General features: G+C 41.2%; 1 protein-coding gene across 1 annotated transcript in view; it reads left to right on the top strand.

Annotated features, from left to right (window-relative positions):
- Positions 1-25248, top strand: part of CHRFAM7A (CHRNA7 (exons 5-10) and FAM7A (exons A-E) fusion) — a 94786-nt gene that overhangs the window by 32123 nt on the left and 37415 nt on the right. Inside the window, exon 3 of the mRNA XM_077828317.1 lies at positions 20007-20051. Coding sequence (XP_077684443.1) covers positions 20007-20051 — 45 coding nt within the window. The remainder of the gene's footprint in view (positions 1-20006; positions 20052-25248) is intronic.

Raw genomic sequence — 25248 nt, 5'->3', positions numbered from 1 at the left:
AAAATACTATTTCTTGCTTTTTACAGTGCAAATATTTGAAATTAAAAATAAATATAAAGTGAGCACTGTACACTTTGTATTCTGTGTTGTAATTGAAATCAATACATTTGAAAATGTTGAAAACATCCAAAAATATTTAAATAAATGGTATCCTATTATTGTTTAATAGTGTGATTAACCACGATTAATTTTTTTAATTGCTTGACACCCTTACTAAATGCATTAATCAGTTACTGCTCAAGTGGATGGAAATATCAGATATTCAATCAAAGCACCCACTGACCTAAGAAGAGTCAAATGAACATTTTTATTGGATGTTGGAGTTCGGACTCGTTCCCAGCCCTGCCACTTCAGGAATGTTCTTTTGATAGGCTAGATTTTTTTTTTTTTTTTTTTTTTGGAAGTGCTGGCAGCAGCAGCCTGAAGATCTGTGGATATCTGTAACTACTGCTCAGAACACCCTGAGCTGATATCAACTGTGGGGGGCTGGGAGCTTAAGGAGTTCCCTGATATGTGGAAAGATCATGAACCTGCTGCTATTGTACTATACCATTTGCAGAAACTATATGGAGAGGAGCTTTAGAAATGTAGGTGCCAGCCTACTCTTTTGCCTTAACGTAGGACTGAATTGCAAAACAACAGATAACTAATGAATTTTGAAGAATTTACAGCTTCTGTGTAACAGTTTACTAAAGCTCTGTTAATCATACGACGCTTGGTCAGAGTTATCTATAACATTTGTTTGCGTTTACTAGGGCATTTTGTGCACATAAACTTCATCATAATTTGTATTACTATGACTTCTAAACGAAAACTTCCCATTTATTATAAAGTAACAGCTGTACAATATTTGCTAAAAAATTAGGGATTTTTCCATTTTTGTGGAAGTGCTTGAACCATTACAACGTTTGTACTTTCCAGTTTGGATGGAGATAGATTTGAACTGAAACTAAATCATATTTACTTACATGCTGCTTAAATTGTACAAAATCAGAGCAAATTCTGTTGTGAAGGGTTAAATATAGAACTTCAGTATCTTGAGTTCTGTGAGCATTTATGTGCAGGTACAGTCTAAAGAGGAATTTTTCTTATCACAGATTTAGTACAGGCCACTGTAGTGCTATTGTCATCAGTAATGAATTAAATCAGATGTGGCTATACTAATATCCAGAGATTTTTTTTTGGAAATTCAGAGAATGGCTTGAAGTTAGCAAGAAATGAAACGCTCTCTCCTCCCCTACTCAAAATAGTGAGCTAATAATAATAATAGTGGTGCTAAGTAGCATTATTATAAGAGTTTTTAATTAATAGACCTCAAGGAACATTTTTAGATGTGGATAAGGGTCATTATCCCAATTTTAAAAGTGGGGAAACTGAGGCAAGAGAGGTTACATGACTTGGAACTCAAACCTCCTGACTCCCATGCGGAATGCATTATCTTGTAAAATACTTTGTTAATATTTTAATAAAATCTGTATAACTTTCTTTAATTGTACAAACATATGCAAATATTTTTACATTTGAACCCTTTTCTATCTATGGTATTTATCTTGCTTTTTATACTGCCACCCATCAACATAGTATCTAAGCACCTTACATGTGAAATCAATAGAAATAATGAAGTCTCTAGTGGTCTTCATGGAGTCTCTGGCACTTCTCCCTTCTGGGGTCAAATTCTGCTTGGGGTAGAGTTTTTTGGGGGGTGCTGGGCATGAGGAGAATGTTTGCATTGGGACAGCACCGCTTATTGTGGAAAAGGCTTTCTCAAAGAGGAAGGGTTTATAACATATCCTAAAGATGGCCAAGCTCTGACATTGTAGTAGTGGGGGTGGTTGTATCTCTTGAGAATGAACTATACATTTGGGTGTTGTCAGCATACCATTGGCAGCAAGCCCCTAGTGTCTCACTGTGTTTCTGAGTCATCTCATGTAGATATTGAAGAAAAGAGGGGATAAGTATTGATCACTGCGAGACCGTGCAGGTGAGGGCCTTTGGGAGGGAGGAGCAGTTACCCATCACTGCTCTGAATTCTGCTGGAGAGGAACTGTTGGAGCCGTTATAGTGCTGGACCATCTACTCTAGCTGTGTCACATTAGCAGTACCTTGTCCACTGTGTCAGAGGCTTCAAAGAGGTCCGGTAGTGTGAGCCTGGAATCTTATCTTTGTCCCTGGCCACGAGGAGGTCATCTTTTAGTGCTACCAGAGCTGTCTCTGTGCTGTGGCCTGGTGCAAACTTTGATTGTGAGGTATCCAGGTTGCTGGCTGATATCACTTGTTGTTGGAGCTTGGGGGTTACTCCTTTCACATTTATTTTGCCTACCAATGAGAAGTTGGAGATGGGACAATAGTTGGAGAGAGCTTTGTGTCTGAGTGTTAGCTTTTAGAGGCTTGGGTGAACTACTTTCAAGGAGCCTGGTAGGTGTGTTTCTCTGAAAGAGTCATTAACCATTTCCCTTAGTAGAAGACATAGCTGCTCTTTACTGGCTTTTACCAATCAGGTGGGGCAAGGATCTGTTTCACAGGTTGTGGCTCTAATATGGCTTAGGTGTGTATGATAAGGCTAAACTCAGTTCGGGTGATGAGGTGGATAATAGTTTGGGAGTGGAATTTTCTTTCCCTGTCAGCTCCATACATATTTGGTTGATCTTATCAGTGAAGTATGTTGGCGGCTTTTCACAGGGGTTGATGCTTGGGTCTAGTGTATTTCTAGACCTCCAATCACCATAGGAAAAAAGGATTGTCTTCTGGTCGAGGCTTGGACTTGGAGCTAGGGTCAATTCCTGGCTTTGCCATGGGCTTTCTGTATGACCTTGGACAACTTGCCTGATCTTTCTTCCTCAGTTCTTCATCTGTTGATGGGGATAATACAGTGGTTCTCAAACTTTTGTACTGGTGACCCCTTTCACACAGCAAGCCTCTGAGTGTGACCCCTCCCCCTTATAAATTAAAAACACTTAAAAATATTTAACACTATTATAAATGCTGGAGGTGAAGCGTGGTTTGGGGTGGAGGATAACCGCTCGCGACCCCCCCCAATGTAATAACCTCATGACCCCCGAGGGGAGTTTGAGAACCCCTGGGATAATACTTCTGTACCTTATATGGGTATGGTGAGGATAAATACTTGAGTACTTAGATCTGATATATAAGTAGATAAATAAGTGTAAACATAGATTAAATCAAAAAGTAATACAATTCTAATTAGAAGCTTCCCAGGCCCTTTGATTTATACATTGTGCATTGGCTGGCTGTACAGGTTTTATATGGAAAGTTTAAAAAAAATCGTCAAACTAATAAACTAAAATATGAAGTGAGAGAGATGGATCCCTTCTTGTGCCTAATCTCTGCCCGGCATGGGAGGGTTGGGAGGCTGTAAGAGATCATTTACAGCTCCCTGATCCTGTGGGCCATTCTGTGCTACACCTGGTTCCAGCATGAGTCAGAGCAGCTCGTAGGTAGACTATTCTAACTTACACCAAGTGTGGTCTCCAAGGGAACACATACCAGCTGAGAACTGGTAAAGCCAACTTCCTCTCTCCTTGCTTTCTCTCCTCCCCCCCATCCCCTAATAGGTCTCCTGTGTGATTTGTGGTGTTTGGGGGGAAATTAGCACAGAAACACACTGCCAGCCTTCTGCCAATTAAGAGCTTCCCTACCCAAGGTGAGATTATAAATTTTCTGATCCCAGTTGGAGTCTAGCTCCTCTGTATTGTCTGAGTGTCAATGTGAATCTGGCCCTAAATCTAGCATTTAACTCTAATTCAGGGTTAAATCTGATCCGATTGAAGTCACTGGGAGTTTTGCGAGTGAATTCAATGGAATCGAGATTTATCCCTAAATAAATTTACAGAACACAGTTATTACAATGCATGCTTGCAATAAATGTAACTAGTTTTAAGTCTTGAGATTTATTTTATAATTGAACTGAATAGAAATGTGTGCAGTGAGTTGTGGGAATTCATAAATCAAGCAAATCAACTGTTGTCTCTCTCTCTCTGTCTCTGTCGTATCCTGTCCATGATAATATTGTGGAAAAACAAGGTGTGTTAAAAAAGTATTTGATTAGCTGGGGTTTATTCTGTTGACTTAATGAACATGTTTTTTATTCTTCCTTGAAAAGAAGTGTGGGTTCAGAGTTACACACCACTCTTTTTTTGTAATAAGTTAAAAAAAAAATAAAACAAAGCAGCTACTATTGCGGTGAAGTCTCCGTATGAGCTGGAGGGGTACCATGAAGTAGTTAATGTTTGTTATAACTGGAGCACCACAGCTAGTTGTAGTTGAGTGTATTTATAACATCCACTTCTTTGCTAGGAAGTTGGAAGAGAACATGTAGGGCCATATCCTGAGGATGGGGCCCTCACTCAGGCAAATTCCAATGAACGTCAGTGGTGAACAAGAAGGATAATGAGAGTTTGCGGAATAAGTATGGTGTAAAAACTAAGGCCCAGATGTTGCTGTTCTGATCTCAGCATCGAGGGAGCTCTCTCTTTGTGGATATCCCATCTCTACGCTGAATAGGGGTGGGGGTGTTTCCACCATGGCAGTATTTTTCCATTCCTCCACCATAGGGCAAAGAATCTATGTGAAAAGAGGGACCAGGGATGGCGAACATAGCAGAAAAGTCAATACAGTAAGAGGCTATTGCAAGTTTCTTCAGGAGCCTTTTTGCACAAAGGAATCAGTGATGTTGTCTGAGAGCATGACAGAATTGCAGGGCCCAGAGCTGCTTCAGGTCCCAGTGCAGATAATTCTTTATCCTTGGTGTGCCCAAGATCTGCATGATCCTAAAAGATCTTTGTATTTTGTGCTGCAATTTTGTGCTAAATCTCTTCCATGGGAGAAGGAGAGTGGCGGGGAGGAAGAGACAAAGCTTGCCCCTGAAATAGGGGTGATTAGTGTGTGTGTGGAGCCTTGTGGAGTTTCTGGGTGCCTAAGGTGGTGTTACCACATGAGCTGTCTCTGAAAAAGAGTGTAGAATATTATCTGTAATTAAGGAAGAATAAAGCAATCTGAGGCCTCTAACTCTTGCTCCAAACCCAAAGTGATCCTGAACCAAGCTTTGACATAACTTTGGTTAAGTTTTCCTCATTGTTTTGAAAAGATATTTTATATCTACAAAGAGGGAAAAAACAAACAAAAAAGACCCTTCCTATCAGCCCCCCCCAAAGAAGCAAAAACAGTGAATCCAAAAATGAGGATAGAAAATGATAGCTTTAGAACCTTTAAAGCTTTTCTGTTCCAACATATAAAGTGATTTCAGTATATCCTACATTGGATGCACATGCATAACTATCAGTGGTAGTGAGTGACACACACTAGCAGTGTAGTGGAACAGTTCAGATTCAGAGCTTTGGTGTTTGATGACTCTGTAGCTCATACACTAAAAAGATTTTGGTTTTCCATAGGCTGCTAAGGGCCCAGTCCACCAAACACTAAGAAGCATGGGGATTGCTACTTGCATAGTTTGATAGCAAGCCTGCTATTAAGTAATTGCAGGATCAGACTTTTACACAGTGGCCTGCGGGGAAAGCTAAACCTTTCCGGTGGATGGACTGCACAGTAATTAAAAATTGAAGCCCTGGATCCAAACTGTCCCCAGGCTGCTTTTGTCTACCCACCATATTTTTTTATATTTGTGCCCTTTTGGGGTGACACTTTGTGTTACTTGGCTTTGTTTCCCAGCCTTTCTCTTCTCCTTCTCCCTATTAACACGTGCAAACCTCTGGAATTGGTGAAAGCACATGTGGTACTCTCAGCTGCAGCAAGGTGAGCTATACCTGCAGTGCAAAAGATTACACTTGTGAACATGTTTACAGTAGTGCTGAGTATTGTGATTGGCTGTAGTAGCAGTTTTGCAAAACAAGCCTTTTGCTAGCACTTTAGCTCGTAGAGAAGATGGACACTTTTAATTTTTTTTTAGAGTACCCAAGATAAAACTCTTCACAGAAAGAATTAAAGATGTCATACCATGACTTCACACTGAGAATTGTGTAGGGTATTTTATGGGTTAAAGCACTCTTCTTCTTCTGCATGGCATAAAGGGCATCAGTAATAATAAGTATTCTTTCATGCATGTTTAACTGAAAACTGTCATTTTAAGACAACTTGGAAGTTATTTTGTGTGTGTGTGCACGTGTAAACCACACTTGCGCACCCACATACTATATATATGTATAATTTTATATATTATAATTTCTATGCATACATTAACAACTTTTATTCTTAGGAGCAAAATAACTGAGTTACGTCATTTACTAGAGTAGTTGCTGCTCACACATGCTAATATCCTATTTTACAAAGATTGTGTATTGAGAATGAGCTGGAGGCAGCTGTGCATGCTGCCTATAGACTATAATTGAATTAAGCCCAAGGGCCTTCAGAGTTTAATGGAAAGGTTTTTCTTTTTAGACTTAATTTTTTAAAAAGTTTCAATGTTTTTTAACATTTATTTTAATACTTCAATAAAATGTGCAACTAAATTGAACCACAGAACAACCACCAAGTATTGTTAACAATAATGGAGACATTTTCAGGGTAGATTGTATGGATTTTCCAGCAAGACTCCCATTAATGTTACAGGAGGCACATGGCTCAATCCTGAGGACTGGTGTAATATTTTATCTAGTATTAAGTGGTCTGATTAAAGCCAGAGAGATTCAGAGTTGAAAGGATGTGAGAGTCACTGAGTCCAGTACAACCCTAGCAGAAAAGTTGCCCCATGCCTGAATTTGGCCTTGTATGTAGAAGAGGAAAAAAGGTGATGTCTTGGATGCCTTCAACTTCCACTCAGGGGTTAGAGTGGTTGGGTTTAGAGTGGCCAGTGGCTTTCAGGAGGCAGTCAGCACTTCACAATCTGCTCCAGCACTGCCAGATGCATCAGGTATTCACTTGGCTTCAGAGGAAACTCCTTTTACACCAGAAGCCTAGGATGTCAGGGTTGGGGGAGCAACCATGAAAGAGGTGAAATATACAGCAGGTTGGGCTGTATAGTAGCTCACCTGCTTAATTTCCGTTTGTGAAAGGTTGTGTCTTTTGCTGTCATTTTTAGAGCTTAAGACAGTGATGGATTCTCAAAACTGTTGCTGTTGCAACATAGTTAAGGCTGTGTTACAGAGTTCCCTTTTAACAGAGCTTTAAACCTGCGTAGACTGTTGGTCCTTCATCAGTTGAAACTGAGCTGATCATAACACGTCTTCCAATCTTCTCTTGCTCTGGCCATCCTTTGCCATGCTTGTCCATATCTCCTTGTTAGGAAATCATCCCACCTCTTTGGAGGCCAACCGCGTGGCCGTTTCTGTTCTCGTGGATACCACTCGGATATAGCTGTGGTCCATCTGTTGTCGCTGAGTCAGGCCGCATGTCCCGCCCACCGCATTTTGCTGAGCCTGCTTTCAACAACAACGTCTCACACTCCAGACTGCTACCTAATTATTTTGTTGGGGATGTGATCACGGAGCGAAATGCCCCAAAATGTTCGTTCCATTGCCCTCTGTGTGACAGACAGTTGATGTTCTTCAATCTTTGTCAGTGACCATGTTTCACTGCTATATAACATCGCTGGAAGCACGGTCAAGTTAAAAAGATTTGCACAAGTTGTTTTGCTGATCTTTCCTTGTAGGATGTCCTTCATATTGTTGAATGCGCATCATCTAGCTTTTTTTCTGCGCGACAGTTCGCCTTTCTGATCATGGTGCATGTTGACTTCCTGGCCCAAATGTATTTATCAACCTCTTGAATCTGCTCTCCTCCAAGAGTTATTTGGGTTCTTGGCAGAACATCTGATGTCATGTATTTCATTTTCGACCGGTTCATTTTTAATCCGACTTGACTACTTTTCGCATTTAGTTCTGTAAGCATTCCCTCAAGCTGGGCTGTATTTTTGGCTATCAGCACTAAATCATCTGTGAACCTGAGATGGTTTAGCCGCTCGCCATTTATATTAATCCCGCCTTTCAAGTCTGCTCGTCGAAAAACCAATTCAAGACAGGCTGTGAATAATTTTGGTGAAACTGTATCTCCTTGTTTCACACCTTTCTCAATGGGGATTTGGAGGGGAGTATCGAACAACGATATGTCCGTGCTGCAGCCAGAGTTCTCTTCCTTTAGTAATGTGATGTATTTCGCGCTGATGCCCTGTTCTGAAAGAACTTCAAGAACGGCGTTAGTCTCTATGCTGTCGAACGCTTTCTTGTAGTCCACGAAGGCAATGCACAAAGGGAACTTGTATTCCCTTGAACACACTAGTAGTTGGTTTAGAGTGAGGATATGGTCTATCGTGCTGTAATTCCTTCGAAAGCTGGCCTTCTCTCTAGGTTGCTGTTCATCCAGGTTTCCCGACAGTTGATTTGTTATTATTTTAGTGAACAACTTACAGATATGCGAAAGCAGACAGATTGGATGGTAGTTCTTTAGATTTTTCTCGATCGCCTTTCTTATGCAGCAAGATGGTATTGGACTCTTTCCAACTGGATGGTATCTTCTGGATTTCCAGGTAGCGGCTGAATCTTTGGGTGAGAGCTTTCCAAAGTTCCTGTCCTTCCGCCTTAAGCACTTCTGCTGTCAGACTGTCCTTGCCTGGAGCCTTCCTCTCTTTCATTTGATGGACTGCGTGACGGACTTTGCTAATGAGAACCAAGAGTATGTGTTCATTGGTTTGTTGAAGTGATGGCATTGGGACGTCTATACGGGATGCAAACAGCTGATCGCCTCCATCTCTGTTCGATCGGTTACTGATTCTCCTTCCCTGTTCTTCAAAGCCGATAATGATGACCTGTACAACGCCAGTTCCCGATTGCATTTTTGGAGACTTTTACGATCTTTAGCAGCCTTTAGGAGCTTTTCGGTTCCAAATTTCTCGAAGTCTTCCTTCAACTTTATTTGTATGAGCTTGCAGAGAAGGGAGTACTCAAGCCTGTCGCTGCCATTTCTTTTAATTTCCTTCCTCTTCTCCAGTAAAGTCTTTGTATTCTCAGAGATTCTTCTGCTAGCTCTTCTTGGTCTTTCAGGCTCAGCTGATTTCATACACCGTTTCAGTCTCTTACTGAAGTTCTCATAATCGTTGTCGCAGTCTTCCAGGAGGCTCAAATCTTCCCTAGAAATGTTTCCCTTCAGGATTGCCTCATCGAAAGCTACCGGTTGGTGCCTTCTGTTTGCCATACACAGCTCCTTTTTCTCCACCTTCACAATGAACATGAGTTTGGCTCTCAGTAGGTGATGATCGCTACCGATACTGAATGATGGCACTACTGAAATATCCTGCACGATGCGTCGTCTATTGATCAGAAAGTAATAGATTTCATTTTTTGTCTTTGCGTTTGGTGCAATCCAGGTCCATCTTCTGTTGGCCTTCTTTCGGAACCAGGTGTTACCAATGAACACTCTCCTCGTCTCTGCCAATATAGCTAGTCGTTCTCCTCGCGCGTTTTGTTCTCTGATACCGTACCTTCCTATGAACTTTTCGCCCTCTCTCCCTCTTCCAACCTTGGCATTAAAATCTCCCATCACAATCGCATATGTGGAACTCTGAGTGGGGGTTTTCTCCAGTTCCTGATAGAATCCTTCCACATCATCATCTTCGCATGCACTTGTGGGAGCATAGATCTGTATGATTTTGAGAGTACTATTTCGGTTCAATCAGAGGTAAAGCACCCCGATATGCAATTACTTCAAATGGCATGAGACAATTTTCAAAGACCATTCCTTGTTTATGATGCATTCGACTCCTCCAACTGTACTTGTGCCTTCTCCTTTTCCTAGAATGACCGTGCTTCCGTCCCTCCAGCTGACCTCCATCTCCTTTTGTCGTGTTTCGCAAACACCCAGCACATCGCAGGCTGTTCTTGCCTTTTCCTCCATGAGATGGTTTATTGATTCCTCCCTCATCAGTGTTCTGCAGTTATAAGTGCACACTGAGAGACTTGTCCGGTTTCCTTTTGGCAACCTGGCACCTGAGATTCTTTGCAGCCTCTCGTCATTTGAATGTCTCACTGCCTCTGGAGTGGGGATCGAGGAACATGCAGAGAACTGAGACTTGGTTTTCCATATTATTTTATCCATTATTTTCAGCCATCCACTGGCTGGGCTGTCAGTGGCGCATTTACCTCCTCAACTTAGCTAGCTTACAGCCTCAGAAAGAGGGATTATACGCCCCTCACAGAGGAAGCAACCCCCTTGCTGGGCTGACAGTCTGACACCTTGATAGCATGGTTAGACCTGCCGGAGAACGCACTCTGCTATCATTGCTGTCGAACAGCCAGGGTCACTGCTGCACCATGTTGAGGCGTCGAGGTAGGATTTGCAGCAGTTTAAACCTATGTTATGCAAAAATATCTTACTGGAATTACAAAACCCAGAATATAGAATCTAAACTTTGAGTATGATTTGAATTTTTCTTGGTGATTTGATGAGAAATGAATCGATACAGAAAGAATAATAGTTTAAAAATCACCCCTTTTCACAGTTTTTTCACTAGATTGTCTCATATTTATTTGTACCCCTTTTGCAAGAAATCTAAAGTACTCTGGGACCTGTCCTTTGTCCATACCATTCCTCCTCACGCACTGTTTCTTAGTATATTAATTACATTGGTAGGGTTTGTCTACAGAAGATTTTAGACATAATGGTAAATATGTTCTCCAAACCGAACGCCCAGATTGACTGTTGACAACACATTAGTTGATTAGTGTTTTAGGTAGATATGCTGGAGGGTAGGATAGGGTCCAGAGTGACCTAGACAAATTGGAGGATTGGGCCAAAAGAAATCTGATGAGGCGCAACAAGGACAAGTGCAGAGTCCTGCACTTAGGACAGAAGAATCCCATGCACCACTACAGGCTGGGGACCGACTGGCTAAGCAGCAGTTCTGCAGAAAAGGACCTGAGGATTACAGTGGATGAGAAGTTGGATATGAGTTGCCAAGAAGGCTAATGGCATATTAGGCTGCATTAGTAGGAGCATTGCCAGCAGATCAAGGGAAATGATTATTCCCCTCTATTCGGCACTGGTGAGGCCACATCTGGAGTATTGCGTTCAGTTTTTGGGGCCCCCACTACAGACAAATTGGAGAGAGTCCAGTTGAGGGCAACGAAAATGATCTGTGGGCTGGGGCACATGACTTATGAGGAGAGGCTGAGGGAACTGGGCTTGTTTAGTCTTCAGAAGAGAAGAGTCAGGGGGGAATTTGATAGCAGCCTTCAACTACCTGAAGCGGGGTTCCAAAGAGGATGGAGCTAGGCTGTTCTCAGTGGTGGCAGATGGCAGAACAAGAAGCAATGGCTTTAAGTTGCAGTGGGGGAGGTCTAGGTTGGATATTAGAAAACACTATTTCATTAGGAGGGTGGTGAAGCACTGGAATGGATTACCTAGGGAGATAGTGGAATCTCCATCCTTTAGAGATTTTTAAGGCTGATCTTGACAAAGCCCTGGCTGGGATGATTTAGTTGGTGTTGGTCCTGCTTTGAGCAGGGGGTTGGACTAGATGACCTCCTGAGGTCTCTTCCAACCCTAATCTTCTATGATTCTCTGATTCTATTTATTTATTGTTTATTTTTTGGTTTGTATGTATAATCAACATTCAATGACCCCTCTATCTAACCATGTTAGTTGGCTATGTCCTGTACTTTAGCAGTTGTCAGTCGGATTAGAAATAACATTCATTAAAACAAAGACTTTGGTAGGGTCTGTTTAATTAGTGAAGGGGGAGGTGGTAGTTGTTGGGGTGTGTGTGTGTGTGTGAGGTTAAACATTCCCTATCTCTAAGTGATAGAGAAATTTCTAGCACTCCGCTCCATGTAGACTTCTAACAGGAGTAAAAAAGTTTCTTCCCGGGGGAGAGAAGAGACCAACCCTATCCAGTCCACTCACTCATCCGCCCACCACACTGTAGCCTAGGGAAAAGTTCCCTGGGCTGGGAAAGGGGAAACCAGAAATTCACATCTCACCTCTTCTAATCTTATCCACTGCATTCCTTTCCATTTTCATATTGCCTGCAGTGCTATCAGTTATACACTACATAAGGTGCTCACCTCCAGATAACAAAAAGTAAGCATTCCCTCACTTCATTAAACTTTGACTCAAATGCAAAACCTTAACAGCTACCTCAGCAGTGTTAATTTCCTAACTGCACGGAATGTGCTGTTATAAAAGCATACGAGGTCACTGTTAGGTTTCGTGTTAGAATGCAAGTTTGATGAAGATGGGGTACATATTTCTTTTGAATGTCTGTTGGAGATGGAGGTGCTCGAGTTCATTATTGATAGTGCAGAAAATGTGGAAGTAGAGAGGAATGCACAGTATTTTCCCTTAATCTCTTATTTCCATTTGGATGGATGGTGTTTGTCCTGCCACAGCATTAACTACCGTTATATCTATGGCTCCAATATAATCCCCATCACAGCACAATCTGAGCATCTGACCGTCTTTAATGGATTTATCCATACAATACACCTGTGAGGTAGGAAGTGCTATTCTCCCCATTTTACAGATGGGCAATTGAGGCACAGAGAACCTCACTGATTTGCCCAAGGTCACACAGGAAGTCTGTGGCAGATCAGGGTCTGGGCTAGTTCCCTGGCCACTGGACCTTTCTTCGTCTCCAAACAGGTTTTGTTTGCTAATTTTAAGAGGGGCTCCTATAAAAGTTGAAATGTTACGGATGAGTTAGCTTCACACATCCTCTGCGTACTGCTTTCAGGATCAGGGAAATCATCCCAACCTGTTTAGTTTTGTGGCAGAACTGCAGCAAGGGGCTTTTAGCAGCCACCTCCAGCACATCGCTACGAAAATAAATTTATCTGTTTATGTCTCATATGGCCTGAAAGCTTCAGTGAACCTCAGCTTCCTCTTGACAATAGCTTGGTATGACCTTGTCACAAAACTATCAATTAGAAGCCAAGGAGCAGCACAGAGTGTAAATAGGATTTTTAGTGTCTTTTTGCCAATTGCAATTGATTTTTAGGTGGGTCTAAATCAGCCTCCAACCTTAATTATGAACAGTAAAGGCTGTGGAGGCTGAAGGGATCAGACATTAGTTCTGTCTCTTTCACTCTGCTGAGGTATAGTACATAGGAGGAAAACCTCACTCTATTAAGTGGTAAATTCATTAACTAGAGAACATTGTTAGGGTTTCAAAAAAGAAGGAAAAAAACGTCATTAGGTGCCAATTATTTAACCTAGTGGGTCAAAAGATGCTTCAAATATTTAATTAGGAAGTGCTCAGACAATGACATAAGAGAGAATGAAGTTAATAACCTACTTGAATATTACCCTGCTAAAACCTGTAAATAAGTGACAGTATAGAATAAGAAATTGATAGTTGTGGTATTGGTGGCCAGCAACTGGCTGAAACAGTCTTGTCTCATTATGATTTGCTGCTTGGGAGCTCAGCATTTTTCTATAATGAGGTATGGCTTACAGTGTTTTTAAAAAAATCCTTTACCATACGGTGCAATTGATCCAGTACAAGGAGGCCTTTCTTGGTGGAGTCTGGAAGCAAGCTGTGTCATTAAAAGAAGGGAGAAACCTTTTAGTGGATCATCCTTGCAACTTTTAATGACGTGAAAAATTAGCATTTAAGAGGCTTGATGTGGTCGGTCAGCAAACACTGAACAGGCTTCCTTCTCAAAATCATTGGCTGAAATCCTGGCCTTGTTGAAGTCACTGGGAGTTTTGCTATTGACTTCAGCATGACCAGTATTTCACTCATTTACTTACATTAAAATAATGTGTGGAGTGCAAGTGAAAACTAGTATCCTAGGTAATTCACAGTTAAGGTTCCAATGTCCATTCGAACTTACTAGCCCTGTATATAAGCATTATAATGGTTGGTCTTTCCAATATGGGGTCCAAGAGTGCTGGGGCTAAGATTTTTCTAAGTGATTAGTGATCTTGGGTGCCAATTTTTGGATGTTCAACTTGAGCAACTTTAAAAGTGCTTCTGGGAATCAGGTTTCTTTATGGCGTGTCAAGTTAGAGACCCATAAACTGAGTTACTCCAAAATCATGAGTCACTTTTGAAAATCTTGGTCTGGGAGAATATGTTTCTGAAACAGGCATTCAGTGATTTTTGAAAAATTACGTTTTCACAAAACGTTACATTTTTCATCACAACTGAAACAGTCCAAAGAGTTAACACAAGTTTTTTTTTTTAATAGAGGAGTTGTAAAAAGGATAACAAATGTATTGAGAAGAACTGGTTGTAAAGGCACCCAAGAAGTGTGATTGTGCCTCAATAGCTTCACTTCTTAAAGTAAACTTAAAAGCTTACTGGTTCTATAAAATGTTTGAATTGCACTGCAGCACAGTTCAGGGGAGCATTCAGCCTTTTTAATTGTATGGCTTGCGGAATTGTAAATTATTGCTTGATTATGGTTTGTTCTACCATATATTCAAGCAGGGAATAAGAATCAGGCAGTAAATTATTATTCAGTAGTATTACTGGTCACTATTTGGATATTAGTGGAGCTACAGTTTGGTTTATATAAGAGTTACATTTATTCATATATTTAGTGCATGTTTTCTGTAAGTAAGAAACACATTGTGAGGAATCAAGCTTGTGTTGGAGCTTTGTTATCACTAAACGTTGCATAAAGCCTTCATATTCTGATAGTTTTAATAGAGTTAGTGATACCATTCCAAAACAGCCCACCAGCAAGTGCTGAAAATGTTCTGAATGTCTGAATAGCTCCCTGTTCAAACCACTTGACATCACAGTGTACACATTTTCTTTGTGCAATTGCTAAGAAAAACAGATGGGAACTTTTATGACTAGATTGACATAAACCCAATGCAGGAGAAGAAGGCTCTCGCTCATCTTCTGTGCTGCTGCATGAGGATTACATGGATTATAGTAGGGGCTGCGCAGCCAGTGTTCTCCTGGGGCATAGGTGGAAGTGGGTGGAGCCATGCTGTGACTCTCTCTCCCCTCTCACCTGTACCTCATGCATTAGTCAGAAGAGTGAGCTGAGTGGAGTAAGCTGAACCCTGAAGAAGGATGAAGTAATTTACTTTCCTAGTAGACCAATAGGAGAGCTGGAGAGGAAGTCTTTGTCTGTGAGACACAGAGCCTCCTGCAGCCCCTCTGACAGTGGTGCAGCTGCATGCTGCCCCTTACTCATGGCTAAGTGAGAAAAGCACGATCTAGCCCTCAATTCTGTTTTGGAGTGCATGGGCAGATGGATTGCCAGACACTGTCGTTAGGGAGAAAGTTATCCCGTTAGCATTTATCACAGAATTGCAGGTGGGTTCACTGCTCATCCTTTGATGTGCTTAAAATCTGAGACATGAATACTAGCTGGGCTCGTGCCCATTTGAAAGCTGGCTGGGTTAAGGCCCCTTATAAGGATGTTTGTTACATTTCCCTGTATCTTCTCCAAGTATGTTTTGTTGAAGGTGGAGGTTTTGGGAAGAGTAGAGCGAGGGTGTGATACTGGGTTTCCCAAAGAAAGTTAGCCTGGGAGATTGTTGAATGTTAAGAACAACAACAACAGAGGGAAGGGGGAGAGAAGGCAGTTCTATTACTGTTAGAAGTGTACATGGAGAAATTTCCAGCTTTCAGTTCCATCCCCATCCACTTAGGAACAGAGAATGTATAACCTCCCCAGCCTCACTGATCACAGTTACCTCCCTTTCATTACTTCCATAGGCCCAGCCTACTGTCATAATTAGCTTGACAACAATTTACCCTGTACAGTATTGAATCGTTACTATTGCTATGAGTTTGGTAGCCAAAGGCTGCCACTAAATGAATAAAGTAACACTCTTTAGTGAGCTGAGCTGTTTGACCAATACTTTCTCCATAGTCACCACTCATCACACTATTATTCTTGTGCAGTGTTTCTCAGACTTTTGTATTGGTGACCCCTTTCACACAGCAAGCCTCTGAGTGCAACCTCCCCCCTTATATATTAAAACCACTTTTTTATATTTAGCACTATTATAAATGCTGGAGGCAAAGTGGGATTTGGGGTTGGAGGCTGACAGCTTGCAACCCCCCATGTAATAACCTCACGACTCCCAGTTTGAGAACTCCTGTTCTTGTGTGATTTAAGGCCTGCATTAACTAAAGTAGCTAACATAGTAACCCCCCGCTCTCCCCCAAGTGAGTCATTTTGTTCCTGGCCTTGTTTTCTGTGTTGTTGTTTATGACACCTCCAGGTGCAATGTGAAGTCCTCTTTCCCTTTCATGTTAAAAACAATATTTGTAAGAGAAGCTCTAGAAATGGTTTGCCTCACTGCGTGCGACACTTTTCCCCCCAAGTAGTTGCTGCTAAAATACTGCAAAATGATGACAAATTTGAAATGTGATGGAGTTTGAGCAAAATTTCATGATCCATTTTAGTGTCAAAACATTTTGTTAAGAGGTTGTGCACAGCTGTGATGGAAAACAATGTAAATGTATTTTGCTGAGAAGCTGTTTTTTCAGAATTCATCCATCATATTCAAATGTATTGTTCAGCATGAGACACACACAAAAAAACCCTGAAGAATGTCCCCTCCCACGCCAATTGAAGCTGTTCGTGAGATTGCAGAGTAAAATGCAAAGCTTCTGAAACCGGAGAACTGCCAGTCTCCCCCTCTTTTTGATGAAAATCAGCCAAACCAATTTTAACTAAATTGTGTGAAATAATTTTCTCTAGGACAGGAATATTATAAACCAAGCTTCAGCCTGCAGTGAAGTTTTTACAGCTGAGTTACAATGCCTTGGAAGTTGGGGATTTATGATTAAACCACTGATGGGACCTTTAATATTGTGATACAAATGGGCACCGTTATGTTCAAATCCCCTCTTTCAGGTTCTGAACTTTTAAAATAACAAAATACACAATAGGCGGTCAGTGTGTTGCTTAGTGGTGCACATTCACTAGGCTAACAGTTCTGCAACAAGATTTCAACCAGCTACCTGCTTCTCTACTGCCTTGCACCTTGTACAGCCATTTACACAGAGGAAAGTGCATGTAAAATGCTCCCAGTTCGAATTCACACACTGGTAGTGTCCTGCATATGCTTTTGCATGGCTGTTACAGACTAGACAAGGTGTAATTGGAATTTGTCTGCCCACCTGTGTTTAAAACGCATAGCCTTGAGAAAAGTGCTATGAGATCTTTAATTTATTTAGCGTGTGCATAGCTGTCTAGCCAAGCGATGGCATCTTCAGTGGCATGATGCAGTTCTTCTAGGCCACCGCTGAACCTAGTCAGCAGGCATTCATCGACAATGCGCGTCATCATCTGTGTTGCTGCACAAAGGGCTGTCATGAAGGACTGCACAAAGGGCTGTCACGAAGGCCCCAGCAATACTGGTTGGCTGCACAGAAACTGTTGCCCGGTCCGGAACCTGTTCAACAGGGACCATTGGCAATGGGACAGGTCAAAACCAGGTGGGCAAATTGTAGGGTTGGCAACAAGGGACTGGTTGGGGATTATAACAGATATCCATTCCTCTCGCCAGAGTGTTTCCGTCCTAACATCCTGGCGTGGCGGATGAAATCATAATGGACGACTTGATGGAAAACGTGCAGCTTGTGGTTTAAAAAGGTCATTGTGCCCCGGCAGGCTTGAGTTGGCGCATACTTTCCTCAGTAACTTGCTAGTGGCAACCTCTCGTCTGATATGAGGAGGAGCAATATTGCTTAGAACTGGGAGCCTCGGGTGTGGAGTCAGACACAGGGTGCTGGAGATGATACTGATCACAAGTTGTCAGAATCTTGATTTTACACCTCACCCAAAAGGAGGATAACACCAGTGAATAGAAAAGTATTTAAACTTTTTGATTGCAATATTGTGAATGATCCAGTGGACATAATTTCTTCATTAATTAATGAGTTAATGTCCACTGGAAGCTAGCCCTGTTATGCTACTGAGACTGGCAAACTCTCTGATAACACGGATAGGTGCTTGAGTGATGCATCACACAAATGTTACAGAGTAATAGCTGTTAATATCAATCAAGGACTGTTGTGAATCTCTACAGAAAAAGCAACATCTTTACTCAACCATCAGCTATATTTTTGGCAACCATAATAGCTGTTTTACTCTCATAAGACATAACTTTAGCCTGCAGCAAGTACTGTACTTCTAGTATTGAAGGGTAGATGAGACAATTTCCTTCCCCCCTGCCCCGAAGACTCATAAATGACATAAATGTTTGCCTGTTGGAGGGAGTCTTGGATGAAAGGCAGGATTCACTGAATGAACGAGACAGAATATAAAGAGAAAGTTTTAAATTCTGCCACTGGCTGGGGCACAGATCCTATTGACTTTTATGGGGGCTAAGTACACTCATCTAGGGGGAGAATGGAGCCAGGCAGAATACTAATTAGGGGGTATTTTTATCTGAATTCTTTCATTTGCTTTTATGTTGTACATTCAGTTGTTGGGATCCCATGCGATTCAGTAACAGTTTCACACCTTTACTGATGTTCCTCTTTACACGTCTCCATTTGCTATTAAAATGTCATCTTCTCTGGCAGCTATAGCTAGTTTTACATGCTGTATAACTATTAATGCACTGCCCTGATACTGCTACAGTTAAAGGTCTTTCAGTCCTTCCATTCATTCAAAAGTCTGCAAACCAGTGGCTTACAGATTAAATTGCATATATACATTTTCAGTTTAAGAAGACTCTTGTATGTAAAAATTTGAATACGGTTGTCTTTGGACATTTATTATTTGGTGAAGAATAAAACATAGATTACTTTTGCTTTAAAATTGTAGAGGTTGTAGATGTATCATCTGGTTTGAGAGCCCTTTCACACTGTACAAGTGACTCTGGGATATGCTGTGGAATCTCCAAAGAGTGAATTCCCATGTACTTTGTTTGGTAGAGCTCAGGGGTGGGGCTGGGGGTAAAACTTATGGAGAGGGAGCTTCAGTTTGATTTAAGACAGAAAAGGCTGGGTGTTTTACATTCAGCTTAGAAAACAAATTCTAGTGATGGGAATTGGAGCTCAGTGTATCCCATTACCTTGATAGAATCCCACTGAGGCAGAAATACCCTGAGGAAGGTATGGTTGAGGGCTGAGTAATTGCTGATAGGTGCAGGGTATTGAGGTTACAAATATTTATCCATGTCTGAGAACTGAGGAAATTATCTTTTTAGTTAACTCTAAAGTTAAGGCATTAGTTCTGCCACCCGTACTTGCATTGAGTAATAACTTTTTCTTGACCTGTTATGTTGTGTGTGCCCATTTAGGTAAGTTAGGGGCTATGCAGAGCTGCTACTCCCCATCCCAAACTGGTGGGTGGCCAGCCAAGTAACAGCTCCACCCCGTAGTACGTGAGGGAACTTTTCTGTGCCAGTATATTGAGGACCTATGCTGCTTCAGCGATAGGGCTGGTGCAAAGTACATCCGCCTGCAGTGTGTTTGTGTAGACCTCTGCGACAAACTGAGATTTTTTTGAGTCTGTCTGGTTTCCAGGATGCTCTTGGGGCATTGTAGCAATGCACTTCCCCATACACAGGGTTTTGGTAAAACCATGATACATTGAAATCAACAGGACTCTGTACAGTAAGATACTACTTAGCATGGGTAAGAGTAGCAGAAACAGGCCCTAACCTTGCATAAATACCTATTTGCAATTATCCAGTTTTTTTTGTTCATATTGTTTCTATAATTTGTGCATCCTGGTGTAACTCCATTTCCGATGTGTTAGGTTAACTAGTAGATGAGCAGCTTGTAAGCGAAGTTGAAATGGGCAACCTCTAATGCAGTTCGTTTTGCCTTTGCTCAGGGACAAACCAAGAAGAAACACTTCGGAGATGCCAGCAGTAGAGGGCTGTAGTAGCTTAAAAAGAAACACTCAAAAACTGTTACAGTGGGGTACAGAGAGTCATAACTGGTTTCACATAGCCTAGCAGGACATACTACTCAGGATCACTTTTATTGAAAGATACATTAACATAACTGCCTGACTATTTGATTTCACTGAAACTTCTCGAACAATGTTACCATAGTCCTTTCCTTGAACAAATGTTGAGTTGTTCATTTTTTTTTCTCTTCTCCCCAGGATGAAAAGAATCAAGTTTTAACAACCAACATTTGGTTACAAATGGTAAGTTGTGAAACATAAAATATCTCTTCAAATGCAGCTTTAAATGTGCTTTTCATTTTCCACAAATATAAAACCCACATTCATGTTGCTTGCAAGTTGTTGTTTGTTCTGAGACATACAGGACAGCTTTGAGGTGATACATCCTGTAGAATAGAGGATTCTGGGTTTAAGGTTTTAGACTGTCAGGAGAAGGACTTCACATTGTCTCATAGATACTTATAAAATTGTATGAGTTGTATTGTTGTACCATATCTGAAGGATTTATAAACTCAATACATTGCATTTGTTTCAGTCACTCTAAACACTGGATTACTGCAAGATATTGCAGTCCTAAGGGGTCCCAGGTAGTGATACTTACAGTATCGTAGAAAATGCACCCACTGCAACAAATCTGGCATCTTTTCTCAAATCATATTTGATAGTGAAAGAGAACATGAAATACAATTTCACACGTTTACATAAATATTTTGCCAACCTTGTCGATATAGTGAGTATTCTGAGACTCTCTAGACATTTCTTCTTATGGAGGATGGGCTTATCCCAAAGGAGTTATTTATTCCTGTGGTCTGTTGCCATTCTCCTAAGGATATCAGTCTTTCCATGTTTGCTACTTTTACTGTCTTGTCTCTTTTTAGAAACTGCAAGAGGATTTTAATCAAATGCCTATGATTGCAAGTGATACCTAAAATAAATTCTTTATACATAGTACTGTGTCAAAAGTAACTGTGAAAAGAAAGGAATTATTTAGGTTAAATGTCCATAATGCCAAGACTTAGTTGCATGCAGAACATGGGTAATGGCACACACTGTCTCCAGTTGCGTAATGTTCAATTATGGGCACATTCATGCATTTTCCTTGTGCTCCTATTTGTTTTGTGAATGTATGGTAGGGTGCACATTTTCCAAAATTTAGCCCTATCTTTAACTATGCTGCAGTGACAAATTCTTGACACAGAACCCTTACCCTGCAGTTACCATTGAATACCAAATTCTCTACTGATGTAAATTGGTGGATGTTAAATGATCGTAGTAAAGCTATGCTAATTTACACCATCAGAAAATCTGGCCCTATACAATTTAATTCTTGACATTATGGGAACAGATGGCAAATGGGCTTCACTCATGTTTTGACAATTGGAAGATACAGTGGAATTTTAAAAGGCATAACCTTGCGAGGGGTTTTTTTTTTCCTTTTTTAATTTCACTAATGCCCATTCATATTTACTTTGATTTGACTTGTAATATTTTCCCATAAGCTTGGCATTAATGTAGGCTTTGGACTGACTCATTCCAAGTTGGAGCCATTGCCGTTTAATGGGCCCGGGCTGACACTGAAAGAGCAAAAGTAGGAGGATGAATGAAAGCAAGGAGAATTATTCACATGCTTTGGCACTTTCCTTTGGGTTTACATCACATCTCTGACATTTACAATTTTATATGGAAACAACAACACATAATTCCTTTCTGCTTCTACCACAAAGCTTATGGGAACCACCTCCACTCACAATGTACTATAACTGTTTGCTCAGTCCTTATTTGGACAAAAGAAGGTCAGATAGGAGAGGGAGATTGCAGTGTCTGGTTTTTAGCAGGGGAGGCTATGAGCACAGATAGAGTGCTTTGCTTCTGCTCACACATGCAGAACAGGATGCTCACCTCCCTGGGCAGTACCTCCAGTGAGAGAGAGCCCTCAGGATTATTGTTTCTTGCTCTCCTGCCTGATGAGGCAGGGACTTCATACCACTAGATGGAGAGACTGCCATAGGTTGTCAGTGCTTCCTGAGACTGGGTTGGGGGAGGAGATGCGGAGCTCTCCCTCCACTTTCTGTAGAGGGGATAGGAACTTTCCTTTCCTTTAACTGCTGCTTGTAACAGAGAACCTGAACTCAAGTGGTAGTTTACAGAACAGTTTTATTGTTCAAAACAACTCTGTTGTGTCGGCAGAAATTTGATCTCTCTTGCTTTACTCAAAATGATAAACTCACTCAGTTTAATTCTTTCTCTGAGAGTCCATCTTTTTCCTTTTGCTATAACTTTTATAGAGTGCCTCTCTCATTCTGGCAGATCTTAGGATACAAATGAAAGACAATTTTGGAAAGCTACTGAGGATAGTGTGATTGTTACATCTGTTCACAAAGAGAGGCTGATGTGGAGGAAGCAGTCAGCTCATGCTACTTACACAGTAGTTTTACAATAAGATCAAAATTGTCAAATATAATCTGTTTCCCGCTCTGAGTTGCAGTGACATCAGTCACTGTGATTTCTAAACACAGGATAAGAAACAATAGTTCATTTTCCAAAGACTATAATTTACTTATTTTGTCTTTTATGTTTCTCTTCTTCCTGTTTCCTTATTTTTTTGTTTTTTTTCCTAAGGGAATTCTTAATTCTTTTACACTGTCAGATTAAGTTTCTTTTCATTTATTTGTTCTTGTATTCTATATGGTGCAGGGAAGACACTAGTTCCCAGATCAGCTGTTTACTATCAATACTGTAACTGCTGCTTGTGGCCAATGTGTAGACTAAGTTTATATGAACAGTAAAAGAATCAATGTTGTAAGTGATTTTGTATGGCTAGTCTGATAACAAATAACAATACAATTCATAGATCGGCCTGATTCAAAACCCATTGAATTCAGTGGCCATCTTTCTATTATGTTATCTTGTGTGGATTAAGAAGAATGACTTTCACTGCATTTGTGTGATTCGACAATAAAAGGTGCTTATATTTCTGATTATAATTACTGATACCAGCAGTATCTGATATATGTTTATCTGTCCATCATCCAAGTGCCTAAATGCTAAGTGTTCATCTCTTGAGGTAAAAAATATAAACCTGATATTTGCACATTAAACTCTTGCTCCTGCTTTACATTAAGGGATATCCCCTTCCTACATGGAGATAGTCAAGAGTAACCCTGAATATCCTCTAGGTTACAGCAGGACCCAGGAGGGACTTCAGCTGGTCCCAGAGCTGCTCCCTATTTTCAGGTGCACCAAGTATATCTTGGAGAATCTAGCCTCAAATTTTAAAAAGTGTGCACAATTTGGGTGTGCAAATGCCATAGTGCACATGCCTAAGGCGAATGCTCACAAAAGAGCACATGTTAGTGTGAAGATTTGACCCAGTTAGACTAAGTAAGAGGTTTCCAAACTCTCTTCCTAGTGTGGACCACATTTTAATGAATAGATTTTCTTTCATGGACCATCTCCTGCCCATTCACCATCACATCATGTCCATATGGCAACTACAGAAATTGCTTACTTGGAAAGTAGTAATAGGAAAATATTTAACGTCTAACTATCGTTTAATGCAATTTAGTAGCTGGAAATGAGAAGGAGAGCCAGCACCATGTAACCAGCCAGTTGCCTAGACAGCCACCAAGTGCTCTGTGTACCATAGTCTGGGAACCTCTGATCAAAATGAAATACAGAATGGATAGTACTTCCTATCAAAACAGCTTAAAATTAATTCCCTGAAGCCAGCAAGTACACATTGTTTTGAAAGGAATGTGGCAGCCACAAGGGCCGGGTTCAGTAGCTAGGTGCTCCTTTTCAACAATTCAACACAAAACTGGCTCAAGCCCCCACCCAGTGACCGGGGACAATTATACACCATGCCCTGGGTGCCTCTAAGAGGCACTACTTCCCCTCTCGCAAGCACAGAGTCTGAGCCCTGCTGGCTGCTTGCCACGCCTCTCCACCAGCTGCCCACACCTCTCCACCAGCTGCTGACTCATCAAGATGTCTTCAGGGCCCACCACTTAACACAGCTCTCACTGATTTCAGCTGTTAGTGGGGGAGCCTCACTGCTGGTGCACAGTAGGCAATGTCTTGCAATAGAGACACTATCCCAAAGTAGGTCTAATGCTTAGACTTAGATATCAGTGATTTCAGCTCTGCAGGGTGTAATAAGACTCTCAATTAGCTCTTTCATTATACCTGGAGAGAGGAAGGGTCAAGTGGTGTCTAGGTCCCTTACAGAGGGCCCACACCACCAGGTACAAATACCTAGCCACACCTTTTCTCAGCTGATTGGGCTTTGGAACCCATGTCCCCTGCCTAGTGAGTGCCGTTCAGTTGATGATGAGTCCCTCCATTGGCGTATGCCAGGTACAGTTCTGCTGCCCTCGGTTCACACAACAAGGATAACAACACTTTATTACGCCTGTCCCAATGACAAGGAGACTGGGGATCCAGCACCAGCCACAAGTGATCCTTTGGGCAAGAAATCCCATCATGCTGAGCACCTAGGCAAGGTGGGTGTGTCCATACAAATACGATCAGCTCCTGAAGTCCTTTTCGACAGCTCACCACTAGATGTCAGGGAAGAGCTCATTCATACTCTGCTTACACATGTAAAATATTTGTCCATGCTAGTAGACTCAATCAAAAATCCAGATGCAGGAATAGACTCAACATTGCTACACACTGCAAGAAGGGGAGGGACCAAAAAAAAATCATATTTATTTTCACAAGGATCCGGAAGTTGACAAGTTAAAAATGACAAAAAGGTTTCAGGCATAATGCAGTTATTATAAAAACTGGCATAGGTAAGGTGCTTTAGCAGAAATTGGAAGACAGGAAATAATTGTTTAGCTTATAGAAAATGTGGAACTTGAGCAATTCAGACTGTTTGATTAAAAAGAATTGTTAGTGGAATAAGCAGGGCGGGGGAGGCCCCAAAGGTACTTAGATATCCTGGTTTAAGTCTACATTGAGCAACTGACATCTGTAGAGCTAAAGGAGCAAACAACATACTGCTTGGATCATTCGTCAGGCTGATAGTGTTGTAAACAAATTAGCCAAAGGGTGAAAAGCACATATTTCAGCAAATTCTAGAGCGATGACTATAGAAAAGTCAAAAGTGTCCAGTACGTGGTGTCACATGTACAGCATGCAGCAAAACTAATCACTTTGAAACAGTGCTACTCTAACAACACAATTTTGTTAAGCTAAAATGTTTAAAAAAATAAAATAAAACTTGAATGTGAGTAACAGGAGTCTGATTGGGGCAGGAGAATGATGAGGGAGGTAAACCCAAGTAGAATTTGTCTGTCCCCTAAAGATTTAAACACAGCAATTGGTTGTGACCCCATGAGAATGATAGATAATGTTTCCAGAATGCCCCAGGTAAAAATTTTTCTGTTCTAAATGCCTGTCAAAAGTTTTTGGCAAGTGCCATTGGATGATTAAA

Source organism: Eretmochelys imbricata, chromosome 10 (assembly GCF_965152235.1).
Source record: "Eretmochelys imbricata isolate rEreImb1 chromosome 10, rEreImb1.hap1, whole genome shotgun sequence".
Taxonomy (NCBI): domain Eukaryota; kingdom Metazoa; phylum Chordata; order Testudines; family Cheloniidae; genus Eretmochelys; species Eretmochelys imbricata.
The sequence above is the reverse complement of the archived record's forward strand: the minus strand, read 5'-3'. Positions and strand labels throughout refer to the sequence as shown.